This window comes from Tympanuchus pallidicinctus, unplaced genomic scaffold, assembly GCF_026119805.1.
Source record: "Tympanuchus pallidicinctus isolate F22 unplaced genomic scaffold, pur_lepc_1.0 scaffold94, whole genome shotgun sequence".
Classification (NCBI taxonomy): Eukaryota; Metazoa; Chordata; class Aves; order Galliformes; family Phasianidae; genus Tympanuchus; species Tympanuchus pallidicinctus.
The window spans coordinates 69,249-93,707 of record NW_026294818.1 but is presented as its reverse complement, the minus strand read 5'-3'; the positions used below and the strand labels follow the sequence as shown (position 1 = coordinate 93,707).

Below are 24,459 nucleotides of genomic sequence, written 5' to 3'. Positions count from 1 at the left end.
CCATGCCGCCAGCGGGCCGGGGGCTGAATGAGGGGTGTGGGGGGGTGATGGGGGTCAGCATTTGCTTACCACACCTCAACTGGGGATGTGTGTCTGGGGGGGGAGGAGGGGGGTCAGGCCATGCACTGTCCTCGGTTGGTGCCGCAGCGCTGAGGGGTGGACGAGGGATGGCAGTGACCCCCCCCAGACCCCTTGGGGTGGGGAGGATTAGCTGGGATTGAGGGGGGGAAATGAGATGGAGAGAGGGGTGGGGGGGGGGGGGGGTGTCCAACGTGCTCTTTGCATCCGGAAGAGGGGCCCACGGGGGGAGGGGGGGTCCGCTGCGTGCCTGTGGGGTGCAGGGGTGCAGGCGGGGGGGGACACCCGTGTCGCTCTGTGCCCATCTCAGCCTGGCACCGCGGTCCCTCGGCCACGGTGTGCGCCATGCCGGGACCGGATGTCCCCTGGGGTGATGGCTGTGGGCAAGGGATGGGGTCTGGGGGCTCTCTCCTGCCCCCCCCTCCCCCCCCCCCCCCTAGCTCCGCCGCTGCTCCTGGTCCCTTTTCTTCTGCTTCTCCCGCTGCTTTTCCGCCTTCTCCTGGGCTTTGCGCTCCTTCTCCGCTGCCAGGCTCAGCTCCTTCAGCTTGCGCTTGAGCACGGCGCGATCCTGAGAGCTGCCCACGCCCAGAGCCTGCCAGCACACCGCTGCCAGAAGGGGCACGCGGCCCCCCCCAGCCCAGCTTCGGGGTCTGCCCCCCCCCCCTCCACCCTATTCACCAGCCCTGTGAGGGCTCTAGAAGCCAGTCTGTTAGGCTGCCTGAAGCCTGTCCTGCCTTCTGCCCCGCAGAGCAGCTCGTTGGGGTACGTGGGACCGGCTGTCCTTTGAGCTCCATGATGTGCCTACAGCCAACCCACAGCTGTCCTGTGGAGCAGGCTGTTGGGGTACCTAGAACCTGTTGTCCTTTGAGGAGCCCGTTGGTGAACCTGGAACCTCCCAGTCTCTGTCTCATGGAGCTGCCTGTTGGGTCATCTAGAACCTGGTGTCCTCTGCATCCATTGGGTTACCTAGAACCCACCTAGATCTCCTACCCCATAGAGCTGCCTGTTGTGGTACTTAGACCCCAACTAAACCTGCCCTGTTGAAGAAGTCCATTAAGGGATCTAGAACCCACTCAGACATCCCATCCCATAGACAGAGTCGCTTGTTGGGGTACCTAGAGCCTTTTATCTTCTGATGAGTCAATTGGGGTACCTAGAACCCTCACAGACCTCCTACCCCGTGGAGCACCTTGTTGGCACGCCTAGAAGATCTTGCCTCATGCATCCCTGAAACCCCCCACAGGTGTAGGAACCCTCAAGTTCCCTACCTTGAGCTTGGCCCCATCGAGGTGCAGGAGCCGGGGGCCATCGATGCCATGAGCCGAGAACTCCTCCACGTACTGCTCCAGGCTGAGGCTCTCCAGCCACTGCCCGACCTGGTGGCACGTCCAGCCCATGGCCGCGCCGGGGGGCTCATCCAGGAACTGGGTGTGTGATCCAGGTGTTAACAGGGGACGTGTGGCACCCAATGGCATCAAACTCATTCCCCCACCTCTGGGACTCACCTCGTCTGAGGACTGTGACAGCGTGTGGTAGGGGTAGGAGCACTTGGTGGCAGCAGGGCCGGGCAGACGAGGGCTGGAGCTGGGCGGTGGGGAGTCCTCACTCAGCGTTGAGTCCTATGGGGCAGCGAGAGGAGCAAGGGCTGGACCCCAGAGCAGCATGCAGCCCCCCAGCCCCCTTCCTGCAGCCATCCTCCCTGCTGGGCTCCGACATCCCAGTTCTCTTTACCCTACTGAGCTCCGATTCCCTCCCCTACCCAATCCTATGCTGCTTCCATCCTCCCCCCAAAGGTGTCCTGACTCTATAGGGCTTTGATCCCTTCCCCTAGAGTTAGCTTGATCCTACAGGTCTTTGATTCCCCCCCTTTGCTATAGGTATCTCGACCCTATGGAGCTTTGATCCTCACCTTCCCCGTAACTTCCTTCACTCTACAGGGCTTTGAACTTCTCCCCAATGGCCATTTTGACCATATGGGTCTTTGTCCCTATAGTGACTCAAATCCTAGGGACTTCGACCTCTTCCCCTATAACTGCTTGAGCCATAGGGGCACTGAGTCCTGGATCCTGGCCCTGTAAGGCTCCTGTACTCCCGTCCCTACAACCACCCACCCCAATGGAGATTGGAGACCACTGGCACTGACCTGGGAGGCAGATTTGGCAGGGCTGAGCCCATCGTGCCGGGGGGAACTGGTGGGTGATGCAGAGCCAGGTGAGGCTGAGCCCCGGGCACCATCTGAGAACCAGGAGAAGGGCAGGAAGGGTGACCCCGAGGGGCGGCCGGGACCTTCTGACACCTCCCTGGGAACAGAGCTGTGTTAGGGTCCCAGAGCTGCCCCCTGTGATGCACAGGGCCTGGCAGCCCCCAATGTGGGGTAGGGGTCTCAACCTGCTGCCCATGGACAGGCGGTTGCTGCCCTTCTCCTTGCGGCTCTTGCTGGAGGATGCCCGGCGAAGGGTGACCCTGTGTGGGAGGGGCTGCTTTGGTGGACAGCTGGGTTCCCAGGGGCTGTGCTCCCCACAGCCTCCATCCATCTGTCCATCCACCCACCCATCCACCCACCCACCCATCCATCCATCCATCCATCCATCCATCCATCCATCCATCCATCATCCATCCATCCATCCATCCACCCATCCATCCATCCACCCATCCATCCATCCATCCATCCTTCCATCCATCCATCCATCCATCCACCCATCCACCCATCCATCCATCCATCCATCCATCCTTCCATCCCTCCATCCATCCATCCATCCATCCATCCATCCATCCATCCATCCATCCATCCATCCCTCCATCCTTCCATCCATCCATCCATCCATCCATCATCCATCCATCCATCCATCCATCCATCCATCCCTCCATCCATCCATCCATCCATCCATCCATCCATCCATCCCTCCATCCATCCATCCATCCATCCATCCATCCATCCATCCATCCATCCCTCATCCCTCCATCCATCCATCCATCCCTCCATCCATCCATCCCTCCCTCCATCCATCCATCCATCCATCCCTCATCCCTCCATCCATCCATCCATCCATCCATCCATCCATCCATCCATCCATCCATCCATCCCTCCATCCATCCCTCCATCCATCCATCCCTCCATCCATCCCTCCATCCATCCATCCATCCATCCATCCATCCATCCATCCATCCATCCATCCCTCATCCCTCCATCCATCCATCCATCCATCCCTCCATCCCTCCATCCATCCATCCATCCCTCCATCCATCCCTCCATCCATCCATCCCTCCCTCCATCCATCCATCCATCCATCCATCCATCCATCCATCCATCCATCCATCCATCCATCCATCCATCCCTCATCCCTCCATCCATCCATCCATCCATCCATCCATCCATCCATCCATCCATCCCTCCCTCCATCCATCCATCCATCCATCCATCCATCCGTCTCCACACCTCTATGGAGACCCCTCCTCCACATTCCCACCGCTCCCCACCACCCATCCTTCAACCCTCCCCACTTCTGGCTCTCACCCCAAATCCAGGAACTTTCTCCTTGTCTTCTTATCCAGCCCCACGGTGGGGCTGGCCGGCTCGGGGGGGCTCATGTCCCTGCTATCATCTGCGGGATGAGGATGGGGTGTCACCCTACGCCCCCCACGCCAGGATGTGGGCAGGGGGCCGGGGGGGGAGGAGCTCACCTTCGCTGTGCCGCTGGAGCCACGCATCGCGGCGGGCGAAGCCGGGCGAGCTGTCGGAGCTGGGGCAGGACTTGGGCGAAGGTGTCCCCGCCAGCCCCTCCTGGGACGAGGCGTTGGTGAGGGGCCGATAGCGGCCGAGGGGCGGCGAGGGGGCCGGGGGGGGATCCCCCAACACCCTGCACACCGCCCCCGCCTCGAAGGAGAACTCCGAGCGGGAGGAGGGCGAGGGGGCCAGGAGCAGCGGAGCGGCGGGGGGCGAACGGCCGGGGGCTGCAGGGCTGCCCTCGGCTCCCTGGGTGGGGGCACAGGGCAGGGTGGAGGGGGGGGGAGGGGTCAATCCCCCCCCCCGTCGGTCTCCCCCTGGGGGCTTCCAACCCCCTCCATCGGTTCCCCCCTCCCAGAGGCGTCTCTTTCCTCCCACCGTCCCCTTCCCCACGTCCTTCCCTGGGCGCGGTGCCCCCCGGCTCTCACCGCCGCCTCCAGCCCCTCCTCGCCCTCGGTGGAGCTGGCGCTGTCTCGCAGGCGGGAGCGCGAGGGCCGGTGCCTCCGGCTCTTGGCTAACAGCCGGGCTCGAGCCTTCTGCAAACTGCTGTCCAAACGCGGCGTCTCTGGAACCACAGCGGTAAAATCTGGGGGTGAAAGAGAGACCGGGGCAGAGAGAGAGAGACGGACAGACAGACGGACAGGGGAGGGACAGGGGGAGGGGGTGTGCGGGTAGGGATGGATGGACGGATGGGTGGACATGCGGGTGGGCAGAGTTGCATGGATGGGGATGGATGGACGGATGGACGGGGATTGGTGGGGATGGATAGGGATGGATGGAGGGATGGGGATGGGGTATGAATGGATAAATGGGGATGGAGGGATGGGGATGGATGGGGGGATGGACAGATGGATGGGGATGGATGGGGACATCAGGATTGGTGGAGATGGATGAATAGATGAATGGGGATGGATGGGGATGGAGGGATGGGAATGGATGGACGGATGGATGGATGGATGAATGGGGATGGGTGGGGATGGATGGACAGATGGGTGGACAGATGAATAGGGATGGGTAGACAGATGGATGGATGGATGGATGGATGGATGGATGGATGGATGGATAGATGGATGGATGGATGGATGGTTGGATGGATGTGGATGGATGGATGGATGGATGGATGGATGGATGGGTGGTTGGATAAGGAATAAGAGATAGGGATGGATGGATGGGTAAGGTCAGGTTAGGACATGGGATGGGACAGCAGTGGAGGGACAGATGGACATGCAGTCAGGAAAAGAACAGCCCGGTGCAGAAGGGACAGAGGGACAGCAGGGCGTTGGAGGTAGGGCAGGAATCAGAGGACAAACGGGATCCCAGTGGGAAGGGCAAAAGGGGAAGGAGGGTGTTGGGGATGTGGGTGGGTGGGGAACCGCGGTGGGGGGGGAAGGGGGGGGACAGGGGAAGGAGGGACAGAAAGAAGAGTTCAAAGAGAGGCCCGGTGCGTGCGGTGTGGGGTGTCCCCATCAGCCATGGGCCTGGTGCTCTGCGTGGGGTCACCCCATGGCTGAGGGGCTGAGTACCACCCTGCTGTGCCCCAACCCCACGTGTGGCTCTGTGCCACGTCCCCTGCTGCGTCCCCGTGTCGCCGTGGTTCTGAGCGCAACCCGGGTGGCCCAAAAGTGTGTCTTTGTGCCTCTTGTTTGTCCTTCTCTCACCACTGCCCTATAAGCATCCCCACGTCTCTGTCCTGCGTTCATCCTTACACCCATCCCAACGTGTCCCTCTGCCCTACACGACTCCACACCCCTGCTGCCCTATATGCCCCATGCGTGTCCCCTCCATCCCGATGCCCACACGCACGCTGTCCCCACGAGGTGACCCCCCCTCACATCACCACTGGCAGGCAGGAAGGCATCGAGGGGACCTGAGGGGGGCCGTGTGGGGGACAGCCCCCATCACAGGGCTGCTGCACCCCACAGCCCCCAGGGAACTCACCGAAAACCTCATCTGCATCCTGCAGCTTGGAGACCGACATGGTGGGACCGGGCTGGGGGAACAGGCAGGGAGCAGAAGGGGGGAGGCAAGGAAGGAAGGGGGGGGGATGAATAATGATGTCAGTATTTATGTACCGGTCAGGAAGGGGTTAAATCCCCCAATGTTTTGGGGGATGTCACAGCTGGGGGGAGCTCCGAATGGTGGCATTGGGGCGGGAAGGGGAGGGGAGGGGAGAGGAGGGGGGGGGATGTGAACCCGACTCCTCCCTACCCCCGGGGAGGCCAATGCTGGGAGGGGGCGGCGGTAAGGGAACGTACGGGGGGGGGGGAAGGGGGGGGAGAGGAGATGTTGTGTGGGGATGGGGGTGTACCGAGGGTGGGGTGTACCGGGGATGCTCCATGGGGGTGGCGGTGTACCGGGGATGCTCTACGGGGATGGGCCCGCCCGGGGGTTACGCCCTGCTCCCCTCCCCACTCACCCGCGCTCCTCGGGCATCCTGGGCGCCTCCCCCCCCCTCCGGGTCGGGGCCGAACCGGGCCGAGCTGAGCCGGGCCGGGGCTGTTGGAAATCGGGCGAACCGAGCCGAGCAAAGCGGAGGGCGCTGCGGAGCGGGGCCACCCCGCCGGGCCGGGGGCCGCGGGGGGGGGGGGAAGGGGGGGGAATCAAGAGTGGGAGGGGGGACAGGAACCCGGAAGCGGCCGTGGGGGTGGGGAGGGAGCTGGGGAGGGGGGGGGGGGGGGAGGGGAAAGATGGGGGCAGGGATCCGCCGCCCCGCCCCGCCCCGCCCTGCCCGGTGCGGTGCGGTGCTCGTGGTGCTGAACGGACAGCGCCCGGCAGCGCCGCGGGCACGCGCATGGCTTGCACGCCCCTTGCACGCGCGCACTCGGCTTGCACGAGCAGCCTCCCCCCCCGCAGCCCTCCCCCTCCCACTCCCCCCCCCCCTCAACCCCGCCGTGCCCCCCCTGAACGCGCGGAGGTCCCGGTGCCCCCGATGCCCCTCATCCCGCTCATCCCTCCCAACCCTGCCTGCACCCCCCGGATCGCTCGCTCTCCTCCCAGTGCCTCCCCCCCCTCAGCCTCCCATTCTTCCCAGCGACCCGCCTCAGTCCTCCCAGTATCCCCCAATCCCTCCCAGTTCTCCCAGTGCCCCCCTCACAATCCTTCCTTGTCCTCCCCACCCCTCCCAGCCTCCCAGCGACCCCCGTTCCGCCCAATGCCCCCCCCATCCTTCCTACTGTTCCCATTGACCCCCACTTCTCCCTCTCCATCCCTCCCAGTGCCCCCCCCATCCCCCATAATCCTCCCCATCCTTCCCACTCCTTCCACTGACCCCCCCCCCCCAGTTCTCCCAGTCCCTATCCTTCCCCCTTCTCCCATTGATCCCCATCACTCCCAGTCCTCCCCCCCACAACTCCCAGTGCCCCCCCTCCCCATCACCCCCCACTCCTCCCATTGCCTCCATCCTGCCCAGAAACCCCCCCCCCAACCGCCCACCCCTCTCACTTCCCTTCCGGCGTGACAATGAGGAGCTGGGGGGGGACAATGAGGTGCGTTTATCTGTGGGGGGGGGGGGGGGAGGGGGGGTGCAGGGCTGGGGGGGGGGGGGGGATGCGAGGACGTTGCGTTACAAAACGAGGACCGGTACATACATACGTACATATATATATAGTATATACACCCACAGGTATACGTGTGAGATTAAATAACCCCAGCACCCCCCCGGGGCTCGCGCTCCCCGACCCCCCCTTAAATACTTCCCCCCCCCCCTCCCTCCCCTTCCCACAATGTGGCTCCAATCCAGTCGGATCCCCCCTCCCCACCACCCCGCTGCCCCCCTCCCCACCCCCCCCCAACTCTCTGCCCCTTCCCAGTATAACCGCCGCTGGCTCCCAGTTGCCCCCACATCCAGTTACTGTCGGAGACTCAGTACTTTGGGGGGGGGAGGAGTGGGGGGGGGGGGGGGGGCAAATAGAAACAAAAACTAAAGGGGTTCCCCCGCCGCCACCACCACCACAGGATGAGGGGAGGGGGCTTCCGGTGGGGGGGTGGGAGGGGGGGGGCGCCCCAGAGAAATACTGTGATTTACTGGGGGTGTATTTACAATTGGGGGGGGGGGGGGCACCACCTCCTGGCGTTGCTCCCCTCACTGGAGCGGGATCCCCGTGCCCCCCCCCTGCAGGGAAGGCAAAGCCCTGGGCTGGGGGAGGATGAGGTTGGCAAGGGCAGAGCTTGGCGAAGGCTCTGTGCGTGTGTCCCGTGTCCCCCCCCCCCCCCAGCACCTCAGTGGTGGCAGTGGGTGTGTATGGGGCGGGGGGGGCGGTGGACCCCCCCCCAATATAGAGGGGCTGAGGGGTCCCAGCACCTAGCTCAGTGCGGGGGGGGGGGGAGATGGGGGCAATTCCATGTGGGGGCACACAAAGGCAACCCCCTCCCCCCCCGCCCCCCCCGGACAGTGCTCCAATGGAGTCCCAAGAGGAGGGGGTGGCGATGGGGGGCTTCCAGCCTACCCCCTTTTTCTCCTCAATACGGTTCACATTTCTGGGGGAGGGAGATGATTTCTGTTTGCCCCCCCTCAACAATGTCCAGGGAGGGGGGGGGGGGGAGAGGGGGAGGGGTCACATTGAGAGGAGGGCGCTTTTGGGGAGGGGGAGGCCTGTGGGGGTCGTGCCCCCCCCCCAACCAGTCCATCACGTTACCACGAGACTCACACTGGACAGACACGAATGTGGGGTGTCCGCCCCCCCCCCCAAATAAAACCCTGTTTGCATCCCCCCTCCCCCTTCTCTGTGTGCCCCAATGGGAGGTGGGGGGCACCAGGAGGCCTTGCTGGGATCTCACCTCCCCCCCCCAGTGAGAAGGGGTGGGAATGGGGGACAGAGGGGCTGAGGGGAGAGGGGCAAACCCCCCCGCGCCCCCCCAAATCGCTGCGGTTTGAGGGTGGTTTAAGTCGGGTTGGAATTTTTCAAGGTCTGCAGCTTGGCCTCCAGTTCGGAGATCTGAAAAACAGCAAAGGGGAGAGGTCTCAGAGGGGGGGGGGGTGGGGGGCACGGAGGGGATGTGGGGAGGAAACGTGGGGCTGGGGGGGGGACGGACGACAAGAGGATGGGGACACCGTGTGTGGAAGGCGTGGGATGGGGGCGTGGAGACGGGGATGGGGGGACAGAACTTGGAGGACGCAATGGGGGGGGGACACGGAGATGCTGGGTGGGGGACGAGGGGGAAAGGATGGAGACACGATTAGGGAGGAACAGCGCAGACAGGGGAACGGGGTGGAGTATTGGGGGGACAGTGTGGGATTGGGGGGCGGGGATGGGGGGCTGCAGCCAGCTGGTGGGTGAGAGGCTGTGCGTCATCTGGGGGTGTTTGAGGAAGGGAGGGGAACACGGAGGGTCCCCTGGTGCCCCCCGGCCCCACACCGCAACCAATGGCACTTCCCAGGTGCTCCGGGCTCCCGGGGGATGCGGTGACCCCGTAGGAGATTTGCTATGACCCAGCACAGCTCTCTGATCCCTGGTTGGGATCTGGTGGAGCCAGCATGGAATCTCAGCGTGACCCACGGTGGGATCCAACATGACCAGCATGGGACCCGGCTCCAGGCTGAGGATCAGGTTTGACCCAGAGCCTCGCACACATCTGCCAGGACCCATTGTGGGATCCCATGAGCGCAGCCCGGGATCCGGCACCCAAAACAATCTCTTTTGGTCCATGGGGGGGAACGTCAGACCCTGCAGGATCCAGCACAGCCCAAGGTCTGGGCAGATCCACCGCCATCCCGTGCGGCATCCAAACGCCTGGAGGAGGATCGGGCAGCGCCCAAACGGATCCCCTCGATCCGGGACAATGGGAGCAGAATCCGTTGGGTTGGGCAGATCCATTGCTGCCCAACGTGGGATGAGGAGCAGAGCGGAATTCCTGCGATCCATGGCGGGAGCGGCGAGGTGGGAGCGGCGGTGCAGCGGGACCGGGCGGCGGTGGAGCCATGGCCGGATCCGGCCTTGCCCACGGTGGCCCCGGGGCTCAGGGGCAGCCCGCATCCCGGCACCCGGTGCCCACCTTCTCCTGCAGCTTCTCCATCTCTTCCTTGTGCGCCAGCTCTGATTCTTCCAGCACCCTCCGCTGCGCCGTCTCCTTCTTCAGGAACTCGATTTCCCTGCGGGGAGACAGAGTGTGGGTGTGCGGCGCTGGGATGGGCGTCTGTGCCCCCCTCCTTGGGGCAGGGAGGTGGGGAGGGGGATGCTGGGGTTTGGGTGTAGAGGATAATCTGTGCCGTGGATCTCACAGCGGGCGGTTTCTCCTCAGGGTTTGTCTGCAGAGAGAAGGGGTGACCAGGGAGGTTTTGGTGTCCTGAAGAGGAATGGATGCCCAGGGGATGCTCCACGAATAGGGGCTGGATGGTGCATGCCCAAAGGATGGTCCGTGCCCAAGGGATGTTCTACGCCTAAAGGATGCTCCATGCCTAAGGGCTGATCCATTGCCCAGGATAAAAAAGGATGCCCTGGAAGGGTTTGGTGCCCTGAAGAGGAATGGATGCCCAGGGGATGCTCCATGTGTAAGGGATGCGTGATCCATGCCCAGGGAATGGTCTATGGATAAGGGTTGGATGGTCCATGCTCAGAGTATTGTCCATGCCCAACAGATACTTCGTGCCCAGGGGTGTTCTATGCCTAAGGGATGCTCCATGCTTAAGGGATGATCCATGCCCAGGAAAAAAAAAAGGATGCTCAGGAAGGGTTTGGTGCCCTGAAAAGGAATGGATGCCCAGGGAACAGACCATGTGTAGGGGATGGATGGTCCATGCCCAAAGGATGCTCCATGCCCAAGAAATGGTTCATGTCAAGACAAAAAAGGATGCTCTGGAAAGGTTTGGTGTTCTGAAGAGGGATCAATGGCCAAGGGATGCTCCATGCCCTGAGGACGGATGGTCCACGCCCAGAGGATGGTCCAAGCCCAACAGATGCTCCATGCCCAAGGGTTCATCCCTGCCCAGGAACAAGGGGTACCCAGGAAGGGTTTGGTGCCCTGAGGAGGAGTCAGTGGGATGCTCCATGCCCAGGGGATGGTCCGTGCCCAACAGACGCTCTATGCCCGCAGATGAAGGCAGCCCAGGACACCTTCAGTGCCTCAAGGAGGAGTCGATGCTCACGAGACCGTGGCAAAGGACAGAGCTGTGCCTGGCGAGGAGGTGCTGCCTCACAGACGGGTCTGCACCAAGGGCACGGCCCATGCCCGGGAGATGGACTCTGCCTGGGGTGTGAGTCCCAAGGGACAGCGCGTATCCAGGACGAGGGGTGCCTGGGAGGGGGGTGGGTGCCCCGGGAGAGGATCAGCAGCCAGGGCCCTGCCCTCACTTTTGCTGGTACTCCTTGATGAGCCGTTTGGCCTTGCTGTACTTTCGCTCCAGGGTCTGGTACTGGGCCTGTGTCTCCTTGAGGTGCTCATCCACCGCCTGGCACAGGTTCTGTGCCTCCATCCAGTACCCCTCCAGCTTCTCCATGCGCTCCTTGTTCTCCTCCACGCTCTGCTCCAGCTGGGCCTTCTCAGCCCGCCACCGTGCCTTCTCCTGCTCCAGGCACTGCAGCTGGGGGACAGCAGGGTCAGGGCACGGCAGGGCACAGCATTGCATGGGATGGCGTGGAATAGTGCAGCGTGGGATGGCTTGGCTTGGCCAAAAAAGCAGATATGGCATGGCATGGAGTGGCATGGGATGGAATGGCATGACCGAAGAGCAGGTGTGGCACAGCACGGAATGGAACAGCATGGAAAGGCATGGCATGGAAAGGCATGGCATGGGAAGGCATGGCATGGGATGGAATGGCATGGGATGGCTTGCCATGGCCAAAGAGCAGGAATGGCACAGCATGGCACAGTGTGGCACAGCACCTCTGGGTGGGCTGTGGGGGAGAGGTGTGGGGATCTAGGGGGGGAAATGGAGGGATGAAGGAACTTGCTCACCTTCCTCTTCAGCTGCTGGATCTCCGCCTCGGTGACAGCATGCTTGATCTGGAGCTGCAAGAGGAGCCGGGCATTTGCAGGGTATGGCAACATGGTGGGACACCCCCACCCCACCCCCATGTGCCCCCTGGGCCCTCCTCACCTCCTTGAATTTGTGCACCAGCTTCTCAGGGTCCATCTCAACGGGGGAGAGCGTGTCCTCGTTCTCGGCCAGCTCGAACACCTCGATGGCCATCTCACTGCTGGGGAACATGGGGCTCATCTCCTCCTCCTCATCCGTGGCGTATTCCCCTGTCTGCAGCGGTCACAGAGCAGCATTGGCACACAGCAGCCCCCCACCCAGGGAAACCGAGTCAGCCCAGGCAGTGAGGGCCACGTCTGCGCTGCCCTCACCTCCTCATCATCCTCAGTGTACTGCGTGTAGCGCTGCTCGATCATCTCCCGCTGCCACCGCTCCTGCTCCAGCGTCTGCTGGATCAGCTGGGCCACCTCACTCTGCTCACCTGGCTTCTCCCGCCCGATGAGGAACCTGTGGGGACAGCGGGCACTCGCCTGGGGACAGCTTAGGGCACGGGTGGCGGCAGGGAACCGAGAGTGGGGGCAATGTGCTGAGTGTGCCCCCCAGGTGGCACAGCTGGGGGGAAAATGGAGAGGCTCAGATGGGGACGTGGAGGTGGCACAGCTGGGGGACAACTGGGGGACTCAGATGGGGGACACTCAGGTAGTGACAAATCTGGGAGGACATCACAGGGCCTGTGTCTGAGATAGAGGGGCATCCTACGCTGTCCTGGGGGGGATTTGTGGGAGCAAAGTGGCACAGGGCAGGCAGTGGGCATGGGAACAGGAGGGAGCAGGGATGCTGTGGGGCAGCATCCCCACTGCCGGGATGCAGTGGGAGCGCTGTGGGGGATGCCTGCCCCCACATCCCCAGCCCTGGGCCCTACCGGACACGGCCCTTGGTGTTCCTGAGCACGGAGGCAGCGAAGCTCTGCGTCACTCCCACCAGGCTGGTGCCATCCACCTCCACGATGAGGTCGTTCACCTGGATCCTGAGGACAAGGGGACCGTCACAGCGCGACCGTCCCCTGCCCAACCCCCAGACACCTCCCAGCTCCAAATGCCGCCAGCAGGAGCCAGGGTGGAGTTTGGGGGTGGGCATCCCATACCTGCCGTCCCGGTGGGCCGCCCCTCCCTCCGTCACCGTCTTGACGAAGATGCCCAGCTTCTCCAGGCCCATGTCAGCCCCTGCGCCCATGCCGATGATGCTGATTCCCAGCCCTGCAGCATCTGTGGAGACAGAGATCCGTGTCCCAATGGGGCAGCAGCAAAATACCCAGGAGCAGGAGTCACCTCAGGGTCCTTCCCAAGGAGCCAAGTGAGCCCCGGAGCACAGGACAGGGATGGGACCCACCTTTCTCCAGCTCCACGGGGAAGAGGTCGAGCCGCTCCACCCTCTTCTCCAGCTCATACTCTGCTGATGCAGCCATGGGGTCAACATCTTCATTGCGGCGGTCGTAGTCCTCATTGGAGTAAGTGCTGAAGACCTGAGGTGGGAGGGAGGTGGTGAAAGGGACGGGGCATGGGGGTGGTGGATCCTAGGAGCCATGGGAGAATCTCCAGCACAGCACACGGTGGGATGAGGAGGAGTCTGAGGAAGAATGGAGGGCTTGGGATGTGCTGGGAGATGGGGGTTCTGTGCTCTGCATCCCGGGCTGGATGGAGGGATGGACAGATGGATGGGCGGATGGAGGGATGGAGGGAGGGGTGGTTGGACAGACAGATGGACCAAGCATAGATGGGTATGGACGGATGGATGGGCAGAGGGATGGGTGGATGGGTGGGAGCCAGATGGGGCGCACAAGCAGTGGCTGCTCCAAGTCACGCAATTTGGGGGTGCAGACCTGACCATTGCCCTGCTCCAGCCTCATCCTCCTCCCTTCCCCAGCGAGGGACTCCCCAGCTCCCAGCCCAGCATCTCCTCAAGGGCCAAAGCACTACAGCAGCCAGGAAGGGGACAGTTCTGCCCTCCTTTGCACCCCACAAGTGCTGTGCACACCAACGCAATGCTGTGCTCCAGACTTGGGGGGGGGGGGGGTCACCCAGGCACTGAGTGTGGCAGATGTCCCCAGAGGGGCCGCAGTGCTGCAGGGCGAGTGGATTAGGGCTAACACCACGCTGCTAAAGCCTTGCACAAAGGGTATTAGGGATGAGTGTCAAGGGCCATCGCACAAAGCCTGGTGACACCGAGACAAGCAGGACCCTCCGGGGTGGCACCCCCAGGGACAAGCCGGGTACCTGCCCCACATCTGCACGGGGTACCCAGAGGGGTCAGGTATGGCCCCTGCTTGTCCCACTGTGCCCCTGAGTGCTGTCCCCAAGTCCTCGGAGTGCTGGAGACGTGCAGGGGACCTGGAGCAGTTCCCAGAGGAGACACAGAAGGAGGGAGCAAATGTGCCAAGGGAGGGGGCTGGCAGCAGGGACCCCCATCCCCACTCTGCAGGCGCTGGGGGTGTCCCCAGGTGCTCCCATGGTTTGGGGGCTCGGGATGCTGACAGGTGCTGGGACAACTGTGTGCCCACCGCACCCCACAGAGGGACAGAGCAGGGGACAAAGACGGGGGGGAGCAGAGCACCCCACAAAGCACATCTGCACCTCCACAGCAGGGATTCCTTCCTGGAGCCCAGACGGCCGATCCCCGCCGTGCAGAAGCCCCGGCGCACAGCCAGCAGCGCGCGGCCACCATGGGACCCCATCCCCACGCGGTGCCACCACGGTGCCAGCGTCCCATCCCAGGTGGGGCCACCCACCCGCCGCTGACTCAGAGCCAGAATATAGGCCGTGCTGCTATAAATAACCCAGCCAGGCACAAAGCAATTTCTGTTCCTCCAGCCGGGGGGATACGAGCACGAGAGAAAGCCCTGAAATGACGGCACGGCCTCCATCGCCCTCCGTGCCATCGCTGGCACACGGTGGGGGTGATATGGGGACCCCAAATCCCAACGCTGTCCCCCGTGTGGGGACAAGGAGGGGGATGAGCAGCTCTCGCCGCTGGCACCCGCCCACCCGTGAGGCACTTCCCTTTCCTCCACTTCCCGAAATGGTCCCAGTGCTGAGCCCAGGGGGGGTGGGCATCAACCTTCCCTGCAGGGGTGGCAGTTTGGAGGGAGACCCAGCACTGACAGGTCCCGGGGACCAGGTCCGGCCCGGTGGCACCTGGCAGGATCTGGGGCCTGGATGAATATTTTGCTCATTCCCTCCCAAAATGAGTCCCAGCCCGCCCTGGTGCACCCTGGTGGGTTGGAAGTGCGTGCCATCAGATCCCAGTGTCCTCCACGTGCCACCAACACAATATCTCACAGCCAAGGTCTCCACCCCATTCCGTGTCCCTTTCCCCTCCCCACGTGGCCGTGCGTCCCCAGCAGCACAGCTCCCAGCTTCCCGGGGGGCTCATGTTGGGCACATCGCAGACCCTCTGCCCTTCCCCATGCTGGGCCATCAGCATTCCATAGAGGCTGCCCAAGCTTGGCCATGGCCAATTGGCCAGGAGCTTCCCATCTCCATGGCTTCCAATCTCATCGCTGGATGATCGGGGACCCCCAAAACTCCCCTCTTCTCCCTTCTTTGGAGACCCCAAAGCACCACGGCCGGACTCACCTGGATGGGCGCCGTGCTGAACTGGATCTTGCGATTGGGAACGGGTTCCTCTTCCTCAGACAGCCCCGGGATCTCCATGCAGCTGGATTCGGGCTCGTAGAGCCCATCCGCCTCCTCATCCTCATCCAACCCGCTGCCCCCCGAGTCCTCCCCGAGCCCACTGTAGGCACTTATGTCCACCAGGTCCGCCTCGGAGAAGTCCTCCTTCTTGGACTCATCGTACAGCTCGCTCTCCTCCACCCGCTCACCCTTGCCTCCCTCCTTGGCGTCGGGGGGCTCCTCACCCCCATCCAGGCACGGTTCGGGGACCACCGACCCCTCGGCCCCTTTGGCCACCTCGGCCGCAGCCGCGGGCTCCTTCACCTCCACCTCCGCCTCCGACTCTCCGCTCTCCTCCACCTCCACAGGTTTGATCTTGCAGACCTCCTGCACGCGCGGGACGCTCCCATCCTTCTCCGCCGACCTCGGCGCTTTGCCCATCACCTTCTCCTCCTCCGCAGGACGCGGCCGTGCGGGCGCAGCGCTGCCTTCTGCGCAGCCCTCGGCTTTGCCACCCTCTCCGCCCTGCAGGAAGACGCGGGACCTTTTGCTCACCAGCTTGGAGTTGAGCGGCCCTGCGCGCCCCGGCGTCTTGTGCAGGTTGTTCCTCAGGTCAGCCTTCTCGAACACGGCGCTCAGCTGGCTGACGGTGGGCGACACGGCCTCGGTGTCCAGCTTATCCAAGGACTCGGTGCTGCCGTTGAACTTCACCACCACGTCCAGCTTGCGGTCCTGGAAGCCGGCGCGCTCTTTGCGCAGCAGCAGCTTGGTGGTGGTTTCCTTCTCCTGCGGGCTCCTCTCGAAGATCTTACGGGTCTCCTGCAGCTTGGAGAAGGGTTTGTCGGGCTTGGAATCGAAGCGGCTCACCCTCTCGGACACGCTGGTGCCCAGCTTCAGCGGGCTGCCCTGCTCCATGCCATCGCTCAGGCTGCCGGCGCGGGGCAGGGAGAGGCGGACGGGTTTCTCCTTGCCCTTGGCCAAGTCGCAGGCGCCCTCGGGGCCCGGCGCCGTCCCCATCTGCAGGAACATGTTCTTGATGCGATGGACGTTGGAGCCATACTTCTTGCTGCGGGCTTTCTTGCCGTCCTCGCCCTCGGCATCCTTTGTGGGCTTCAGGGCCTGGATGGTGGCCTCGTACGCGTTGCGGTGCGGGGACGCGCTCCTCAACCCCCCGCTGCCCGCCCCGCTGCCCGGGGCCCCCCCGCTGCCCCCCGGGGCTGCCGCCCCGCTCGCTGCCTCCGTCCTCAGCATCCTGCCCCGAAACCTCCGTCACCGCCGCGCCGCATCGCCCGCCGCCCGCTGGGCACGGGGAGGGGGCCGTGCTGGGGGGCCGCGGGGACCCGGTCAGGCCATCGCCAGCCTGGGGGGGCCCAGCGCGCCCCCCCCCTCCGCCCCGGCCCTCCTTCCTTCCTTCCTCCTTTCTCCTCCTCCTCTTCCCCTTTCTCTCTGCGCTGGTGATGGAGCGCTGCCGCCCGCGATCCGCCCGCCCCGCTGCCCGCAGAGCCCTCTGGGTCTTAGCGACGCTCTCCTGCTCTTCCTCTTCCTCACCGCTGCGCTTCGGCCTCTCTGCTGGATGCCCACAGCTCTGTGTGTGTCCCCCCCGGCCCCGGAACGCTGCTGGCGCTGAGCCTGCTGCCACCGGCGTCCCCTCCCCTCAGCCCCCCGCTGTCCCACTGCATCCCTTCCACATGGTTGGGACCGCATTTCTCCCCCCCTCCCTTGGCACTGTGCGTTGTCCCCACAGCCCAGCGCCGTCCCCACGTCCACCCCCTTCCCCCGAGGCTTTCAACCCTCCATGCCCGGGGTCCCCCATGACAGCTCTGGGAACCCCCAGCGCTGCCCCTCTGCATCCTCAGTTCCATCCCCACAGCCTCCAGGATGGTCCCTGGGTCTCCCCAGTTCTGGCCAAGTGCCCCCCACCTTTGTACACACACCCCCCGTCCCCATACCCCCCCCCCCCATCCCTGAGTCCCTCCAGTTTTGTTCCCTTGTGCCCCATCCCATATCCTCTCGGTGTTAACACCATATCCCCCATTCTTTTCTCCATGTCCCCCCCTGTCCCTGTGCCCCTGCTGGCTGTCCCCACGTCCCCCTCTCCCATCCCTGTGCCCCTCCAGATTTGCCCACGCATTCCCTGCTCTGATCCCTTTGGTCCCCATGAACCCAGAGCTCCTCCAAACCCTGCTCTGGGGTGCCTCTTGATGTCCCTATAGGGTCCCCATTTGGTTTCTGTTTCCATAACCCCCCGCCCCCCTCCCCAAGGCACTGCCAACCCACCCACACCTTGACCAGGGGGTCAGGTGGAGGAATATTTTGGGCTTGTTACTGGGGTTTTACTCCCTTCCCAGTGCATACAGACACCGTAGGAACCAGAGCGCACAGCGCAGCCCCACTTCGGGGCCCTTTTATGACCAGCGCCCCCAAAACAACCGCACCCCATGCAGGCTGGGGGCCAAAACGGGGACACCACCCCCCTCCCCCACCAAGCGCCATCCCCACAGGCCCCTGCATGAATGCAGACGAGGGCAGCAGGACCCTGCAGCGCCGGCCCTTTGTGCGTGACGCGATGTGACGCAGCGCAGAGCGACGGCTCCCCCCCGACCCCCCCCTTCCCCTTCCGCTGCAGGGCCTGCTCACCCCCAAAGCCCTACAGCATCCCCACCCCCCCCTCCAGTCCCACTCACTGCTGGGGGAGCCTTGGATCTCCACCCCGTGCACGCACATACATGTGCACACGCGTGCTCTCCATCCACCCCTGCGCACACGCGTGTGCAGCGCACCGCTTCTGCTGTGCTGGCAGGCACTCAGCTGTCCCCAAGTGTCCCCACATCCCGAGGTGACGCGTCGTGCTGTCGTGCCCCGTTGTGGCACAAAGCCATCCCACTGTGCCCCACCACGTCCCTTCATCCCCACCTCACTCTGCTGGGCCCCACTGTGCTCCGTCGTGCCCCATAGCGCCCTGCTGTGCCCACCTGGATCCTGTTGTGCCCCACTGTGCAACGCTGGGCCGCACTGCTCCCCGTCGTGCCCCACCGTGTCCCGTGATGTCCTGTTGTGCTCTGCTGTGCCCAGTTACATCCCCCTGTGCTCTGCTGTTCCCTACGGCCTCGCTGCACCCCGCTACACCCCACTGCATCCTGCTGTGCCCCACTGCGTCCTGTCGTGCCCTCTTGTTCCCCTCAGTGGCCCCACTGTGCACAATCCCACACCACTGTGCCCCACTGTGCCCCACTGTGCCCCCCCCACCCATGGTGCTCTGAGCCCTTTCCGACCCCCCCACTCATCCCACAGCCCAGCTGCCATTCTGCCACCCAGGAGCGGTGGCACAGGGCCGGGCTGGCAGGGGTTTGTCCCATCCATTCCCCTTCCCCCCCCCCCCCCCCCCCCAGACGGGGCCCCCCTCCGTGCCACCCTGCTGTCACTGTCACTCAGGCGCTGGCTGTGCTCCCAGAGAAGATGGAGGCGGCCGCCCTGCTGTGGCTCTGGGCTCTGGCAGGCGAGTGGCAGCCCCAGCAGCAGCGTGGGGACACGGCTGGGGGTTTCCCCATGGGGAGGGGGGGTGGGGGGACCCTCAGGGGTGGGGGGTGCCAATGGGAGAGCTGGGTAAATCCATCCAGTCCTTGGGGGTGGGGAGTTGGTGACAAGGGGACAGAGGGGACAGAGGGGATCCCTGTGTTTGGTGGGAGCAGGGTGAGGGGAAGGGGCTGTCCCTATCCATGTCCCCGTCCCCATTCTTGTCCCCCTCCCCAGCACCTCCTAAATATAGCTGGCACTGTTGGGACACGTGTCCTGGGGGCGGCCACGTGTGCCGCGGGGCTGCTGGAAATGGGGAAACTGAGGCAGGGAGGAGCTGTGCCTCCACTGTGGCTCCAGCCCTGTTCCTGACCGCAGCCCTGGCCCTGGGGGGCACCCAGACCACCTTGGGGGGCACCCAGATCTCCCTCCCCGACCACCGCATCTCCCTCGAGACTGGAGCCATCTTTGTCCATGAGCTGGAGAGAGAGCTGTTCCAGGAGGCCTTCCTCAGTGAGAGCGAGGAGGAGGATGGTAAGGATGGGGCAGAGGGGAGCGGGGTAGGGGGTGTCCTGCAGGGCTGGGCTTGGGGGAGGTCCAGGATTGATCCTGAGGGGCACTGGCTTACATTTGTCCCTGGCAGGCGTAACTCAGGTGGGCTGTGTGTCCCTTCCTCCTAGCCTTCAGCAGTCCATCCCTCCGTCCATCCACCTGTCCGCCCATCCATCCATCCCTCCACACATTCTTGTGTGCCCCCACCCCTTCACCCACCCCGGGACCTCCTGCTCTCGAGCACGGCTCCATCCCATCTGCCCAGCACGCACACTAATATGGGAGGTTACCCCATATTAGGGATATCTCACTCAAAAAGAGGAGCAGGACGCTTCACGGGCCCAAACCAATGGGGACACGTGGGCTGGGGAGGCCTTGCGCTGCGGGGTCCTTCCTGATGGCACACGTCCCTGTGTCCCCACGTCTGTCCGTGCATCCCGACACCCAGGAGCTCCCCCCATCACCTTCCATGCCCACCTCTGGGATCACCCCGACCTGCCCCGGTGGCTGCGCTGCGCCCAGCGTGGGCCCCACAGCTCAGCATTCCTCTATGGCAGCCCCACTGCTGCAGAGGTGGGCACGCAGATCATCGAGGTAAGTGCAAAAGTGCACGAACCCTGTGCAAAAAACAAGCAGCCCTGTGCAGAGTCCATCACCTCTGTGCAAAGCGCGTGACCCCATGCAGCGCACGCCACCCTGTGTGAGCGTGTGGTCCTGTGAGTGCACGGCCTTGTGCAAAGCATGCAACCTCGTGCAAAGTGCGTGGCCTCGTGCAAAGCATGCAACCTCGTGCAAAGTGCGTGGCCTCGTGCAAAGCATGCAACCTCGTGCAAAGTGCGTGGCCTCGTGCAAAGCATGCAACCTCGTGCAAAGTGCGTGGCCTCGTGCAAAGCATGCAACCTCGTGCAAAGTGCGTGGCCTTGTGCAAAGCATGCAACCTCGTGCAAAGTGCAGGGCCTTGTGCAAAGCATGCAACCTCGTGCAAAGTGCGTGGCCTTGTGCAAAGCATGCAACCTCGTGCAAAGTGCAGGGCCTTGTGCAAAGCATGCAACCTCGTGCAAAGTGCGTGGCCTTGTGCAAAGCATGCAACCTCGTGCAAAGTGCGTGGCCTCGTGCAAAGCATGCAACCTCGTGCAAAGTGCGTGGCCTCGTGCAAAGCATGCAACCTCGTGCAAAGTGCGTGGCCTCGTGCAAAGCATGCAACTTTGTGCAAAGTGCGTGGCCTCGTGCAAGGGCTTGGCACGGAGTGCTGCAATCAGTCACCATGCAGGTGCTGGCGGCCAACCGGCTCAGCTATGAGACAGCGGCACAGCGGCTCATCATCTCCATCGTCCCCTCTCCAGGTGAGGCTTCCCCCCCCCCTCCTGTCCCCCTCCCCAAATCTCTGTCCCTGAGCCCCACGGGGGGATGTGCAGCAGCCCCCATGGATCCCCCCACATCCCGCAGAGGGGGATCCCCCCTACCAGGGTGAGTTCCTGGTGGGGAACCACAACGTGGAGGAGCTGCTGCCGGAGGCCGTGCAGGAGCGGTTTGTGCAGGCAGTGTCTGCAGTGTGGGAGCACGACGACGTCCACATCATCAACATCACCTCTGCTCTGGACAGGGGGGGCCGCGTCCCGCTGCCCATCGAGGGGCGCAAGGAGGGGTATGGGGCCGGCTGGGGGGTGGGGGGGTGATGGGAGAATCTTGGTTGGATCCACAGGGGGGGGTTGGCGGTGGTCTCGGGGTGTCATCCCGTGGCGTCCGTGCCATGCAGGGTGTACGTCAAGGTGGGCTCCCACGCTGCCTTCTCCCCCTGCCTGCTGGCTGCCAGCTCTCCGCAGAGCCTCTTCCACTGCCGTCTGGGCCAGCAGCCCCTCGCCTCCTGCTACGACACCTTCGCACCCCACTTTGCCATCCGTTGGTGCAACCTCACCCTGGTGAGACCCACCCCACAGCCCCCCACACCCCCCAGGCCGTGCCTGACATTGACCTCCCTCTCCTTTCCAGCTGCGGGTGCTGCCCACCCCCACAGCACCAGGGCTGGTGTGGGGTCCCGGGGTGTTGGAAGGGAGCGGGGATTTCCAGCCCCCCACCTCATCCCCCCCCCAAGATCTGCTGCCTGCTTTCCTGGTGACGCTGCTGGTGCCGCTGGCGGTGGCTGCGGTGCTGTGCGTGGTGCTGGGCCACCTCATGTGCTGCCGTCGGGAGGGAGTGTGAGTTGGGCACTTGGGGGGGGGGGGGAGTCACGTCCCTTCCCCCCCTGGGTGGGGTGTGGGGAGCTGATGTGGTGCCCCTTTGCCTTGGGGCAGTGTGGGGGTGACCGCTTTCTCACCGCCTGCTTTGTCGGTTGTTTCTTTCCCCCCCCCCCCCCCTCTGATCTGTTCTGTAGGGCAAAGAGGGACTTGGAGACGTCTGAGTAAGTCTGTGGGGTGAGCTGGGGGGGACGGGGGGGTGGCTGGGCTGCAGAGCAGGCTGGGTTAGGGGAGAGCTGTGGGATCGGAACAAGAACCACAGAGCCACGGCACCAAAGGATCACGGATTCATTGCCATCGAGTGACATCGATCAGAGGGGAGCCCACCTGGGCTGCCCCCAGGGTGGGGCAGCCCAGGGACAACGGGGCTGGGGGTGGTGATGATGATGGAACCTAGAGGTGCCCCCACCCCAAAGGATCCCCCTGCACTCCAACACCCCATAACCCCCCCACAGACGGGGCTCAGAGAGCAGCAGCTCTTTGCCATCTCTGCCATCACGCTGGGGCTCTTCTGACAAGAAAGACCCCCAGAATCCCCCCCCTTACCCCCTTCCCCACCTCGGGCAGCATCCAGCTTGTACACCACACCACCATCCACGGTGACACGGAGGAGCTGAGGAGCATGGCTCGCAGTCGCGACGTCCCCCGGCCGCTCTCCACCCTCCCCATGTTCAACGTGCGCACGGGGCAGCGCACCAACCCCATGGCGGGACCCCCCGACGGGGCTCGGGACCCCCTGATCCCACAGCAGCGGTGAGCCGGGAGGGGGGGGGGGGGGGCATGGGGGAAGCCCCCCTTAAAGGGGAATGACCATTTCCTCCCCATTTCCAGGTAACAGGCAGCGTGGCTGTGCCCCCCCCTCCCAGGATGAGCTTGCTGCGAGTTCCCTTCTGCGAGCTGTTGGGGTTTGGGGGTTGGATTTTGCTGGTAAAATTTGGCTGTTTGCAATGAGATGCGATTCCTCAGCTTTATTTCCCAACGCTGGCAGCCAAGCCTGGCTGCTCTGGGGGAATTAGAGGGGGGATTGGGGGTACAGCCCCATACATCACAGTGACTCTGCACCCCTTACCCCCCTCCCCATTCCTTTACCCCCATCCGCTCCCCCTTTTGCTGTGAGGGGGATCCGAAGGGGGCTCCCGGAAGGCAGATTCGGGGGTGGGGGGGTGTCCCCATGTGTGGGTGCACCCCGACACCCCCAGCTCTCACCTGCAGTCCTGCTGGGTGCGGGCAGCAACCTGGAGCTCCTTCTGCTCTCTGCTGCTCCGCTCTCTCCCGGGCATCCCGCTCAGCCCCCCCCCCGGGACACCACAGCCCCCAACCCCAGCCGAAGAAAGGGCTTCTTTCAGTGCAGCGGGGCAGGCGCCCGGGGGGGGGGGGTTAGGAAAACACAGGGGCGTGTTTTGGGGGAACAAGGGGAGGCATTGATAGGATGGGATGGAGAGGAGGAGAGGAGAAAGGGCCCTTTCAGCCCGGCGCAGCGTGAAGGTGTCCGTGCTGAGGCGCGTGGCACCGCTGGCACACGCGTGTGCTGCTTCTCCCATTGCACACCTGAGTGCACACGCAGGGGTTGCTTGAAGGGGGGGGGGGGGGGGACGGACACCCCTTGCTGCCCCTCACTCCGTGCTTGCAAATATTTGCACCGTGGTGCAGCATGGCAGAGCGGAGCGCCGTGGTGCATTTGCACGCCGCGTCACGCTTGTGCACCACTGAGTGCAAACCTCGCGCGCCCCGTTTCCATCCCTTTTCATGGCCCCCCCCCCCTCACCCAACGTCTGTGCCCCCCCCCCCCCAGCTCACTGAGGTGTGTTTGTGTGTGAGCACCCCGTGTGTGTGTGTATATGGGGGTTCCCTCAGCTGTGCGCCCCCCACATTGTGCCAACAGCCCACCTTGTGCCAACAGCCCCCATTCCCCCTCACGTTGCCCCCTGCCCATCCTTCCCCCCCCCATTCCCCCTCACGTTGCCCCCTGCCCATCCTTCCCCCCCCCATTCCCCCTCACGTTGCCCCCTGCCCATCCTTCCCCCCCCCATTCCCCCTCACGTTGCCCCCTCCCCATCCTTCCCCCCCCCATTCCCCCTCACGTTGCCCCCTCCCCATCCTTCCCCCCCCCATTCCCCCTCACGTTGCCCCCTCCCCATCCTTCCCCCCCCCATTCCCCCTCACGTTGCCCCCTCCCCATCCTTCCCCCCCCCATTCCCCCTCACGTTGCCCCCTCCCCATCCTTCCCCCCCCCATTCCCCCTCACGTTGCCCCCTCCCCATCCTTCCCCCCCCCCCCCCACCCCACAACCCCCTCCCCATCCTTCTCCCCCCCCTCCCCCCCACAACCCCCGGCCTCCCAGCCCCATCGCACTCCCCCCACTCCTTGAGGGTGGCTCCCAGTCCCTCTCCCTTCCCTCTCTCAGCCTATGGGCTGATCGAGGAGGAGGAGGAGGAAGGGTGGGGGGAGGAGGGGAGGTGGGCAGCACAGAGCACAGTAGCGAGGCAGGAGGAGAGCAGGGAGGACGGCGCAGGGGCTGCGGTCCCCACAACCCCAATCCCTGAACCCCCATTTCCCTGGAGACGCGGGAAGAGACAAGGGCACAACGGGCAGCAGGTGGGTCGGATCATTTCACATGCTTTATTTCAGCAGTCGACAGAATTTATGGAGAAAAAAAAAAAAAAATGGAAAAAAAAAAAAAGAGACATCTCAAATTCTTTCTCATACACAGACCAAAAAAAAAAAAAGAAAAGAAAAGAAAACAAAAAATGAAACTTTCGGTACAAATACGCGGAG

General features: G+C 63.9%; 3 protein-coding genes across 7 annotated transcripts; 1 reads left to right on the top strand and 2 right to left on the bottom strand.

Moving 5' to 3' along the window:
• Positions 1-324: 324 nt before the first annotated feature.
• SAMD14 (sterile alpha motif domain containing 14) lies at positions 325-6,373 on the bottom strand. 3 transcript variants are annotated; one of them, XM_052670773.1, is made up of 10 exons: positions 6,219-6,373; positions 5,741-5,792; positions 4,231-4,388; positions 3,760-4,051; positions 3,593-3,680; positions 2,467-2,541; positions 2,222-2,378; positions 1,584-1,697; positions 1,347-1,502; positions 325-670 (listed from the first exon to the last, which is right to left on the bottom strand). In XM_052670773.1, exons 2-10 carry the CDS (start codon positions 5,778-5,780, stop codon positions 515-517), a joined length of 1,236 nt encoding a protein of 411 aa, XP_052526733.1. In that variant the 5' UTR covers positions 5,781-5,792; positions 6,219-6,373; the 3' UTR covers positions 325-514. The 3 variants fall into 3 exon arrangements, with proteins under 3 accessions (XP_052526733.1, XP_052526735.1, XP_052526734.1); XM_052670775.1 differs by having other exon boundaries at positions 3,760-3,859; XM_052670774.1 differs by having other exon boundaries at positions 4,231-4,367.
• A 2,224-nt stretch (positions 6,374-8,597) lies between these two features.
• PPP1R9B (protein phosphatase 1 regulatory subunit 9B) lies at positions 8,598-16,870 on the bottom strand. Its single transcript, XM_052670769.1, has 10 exons — positions 15,347-16,870; positions 13,104-13,236; positions 12,859-12,979; positions 12,637-12,741; positions 12,086-12,221; positions 11,835-11,987; positions 11,693-11,746; positions 11,089-11,318; positions 9,794-9,890; positions 8,598-8,736 (listed from the first exon to the last, which is right to left on the bottom strand). The coding sequence occupies exons 1-10, from the start codon at positions 16,634-16,636 to the stop codon at positions 8,683-8,685; spliced, it is 2,373 nt and encodes a 790-aa protein (XP_052526729.1). The 5' UTR covers positions 16,637-16,870; the 3' UTR covers positions 8,598-8,682.
• A 1,926-nt stretch (positions 16,871-18,796) lies between these two features.
• SGCA (sarcoglycan alpha) lies at positions 18,797-22,635 on the top strand. Of its 3 annotated transcripts, XM_052670771.1 has the most exons (10): positions 18,797-18,881; positions 19,277-19,432; positions 19,899-20,044; positions 20,721-20,793; positions 20,897-21,095; positions 21,207-21,369; positions 21,440-21,645; positions 21,822-21,848; positions 22,252-22,437; positions 22,516-22,635. In XM_052670771.1, exons 1-10 carry the CDS (start codon positions 18,842-18,844, stop codon positions 22,517-22,519), a joined length of 1,200 nt encoding a protein of 399 aa, XP_052526731.1. In that variant the 5' UTR covers positions 18,797-18,841; the 3' UTR covers positions 22,520-22,635. The 3 variants fall into 3 exon arrangements, with proteins under 3 accessions (XP_052526731.1, XP_052526732.1, XP_052526730.1); XM_052670772.1 differs by lacking the exon at positions 22,516-22,635 and having other exon boundaries at positions 22,252-22,441; XM_052670770.1 differs by lacking the exon at positions 18,797-18,881 and having other exon boundaries at positions 19,076-19,432.
• Positions 22,636-24,459: the final 1,824 nt, after the last annotated feature.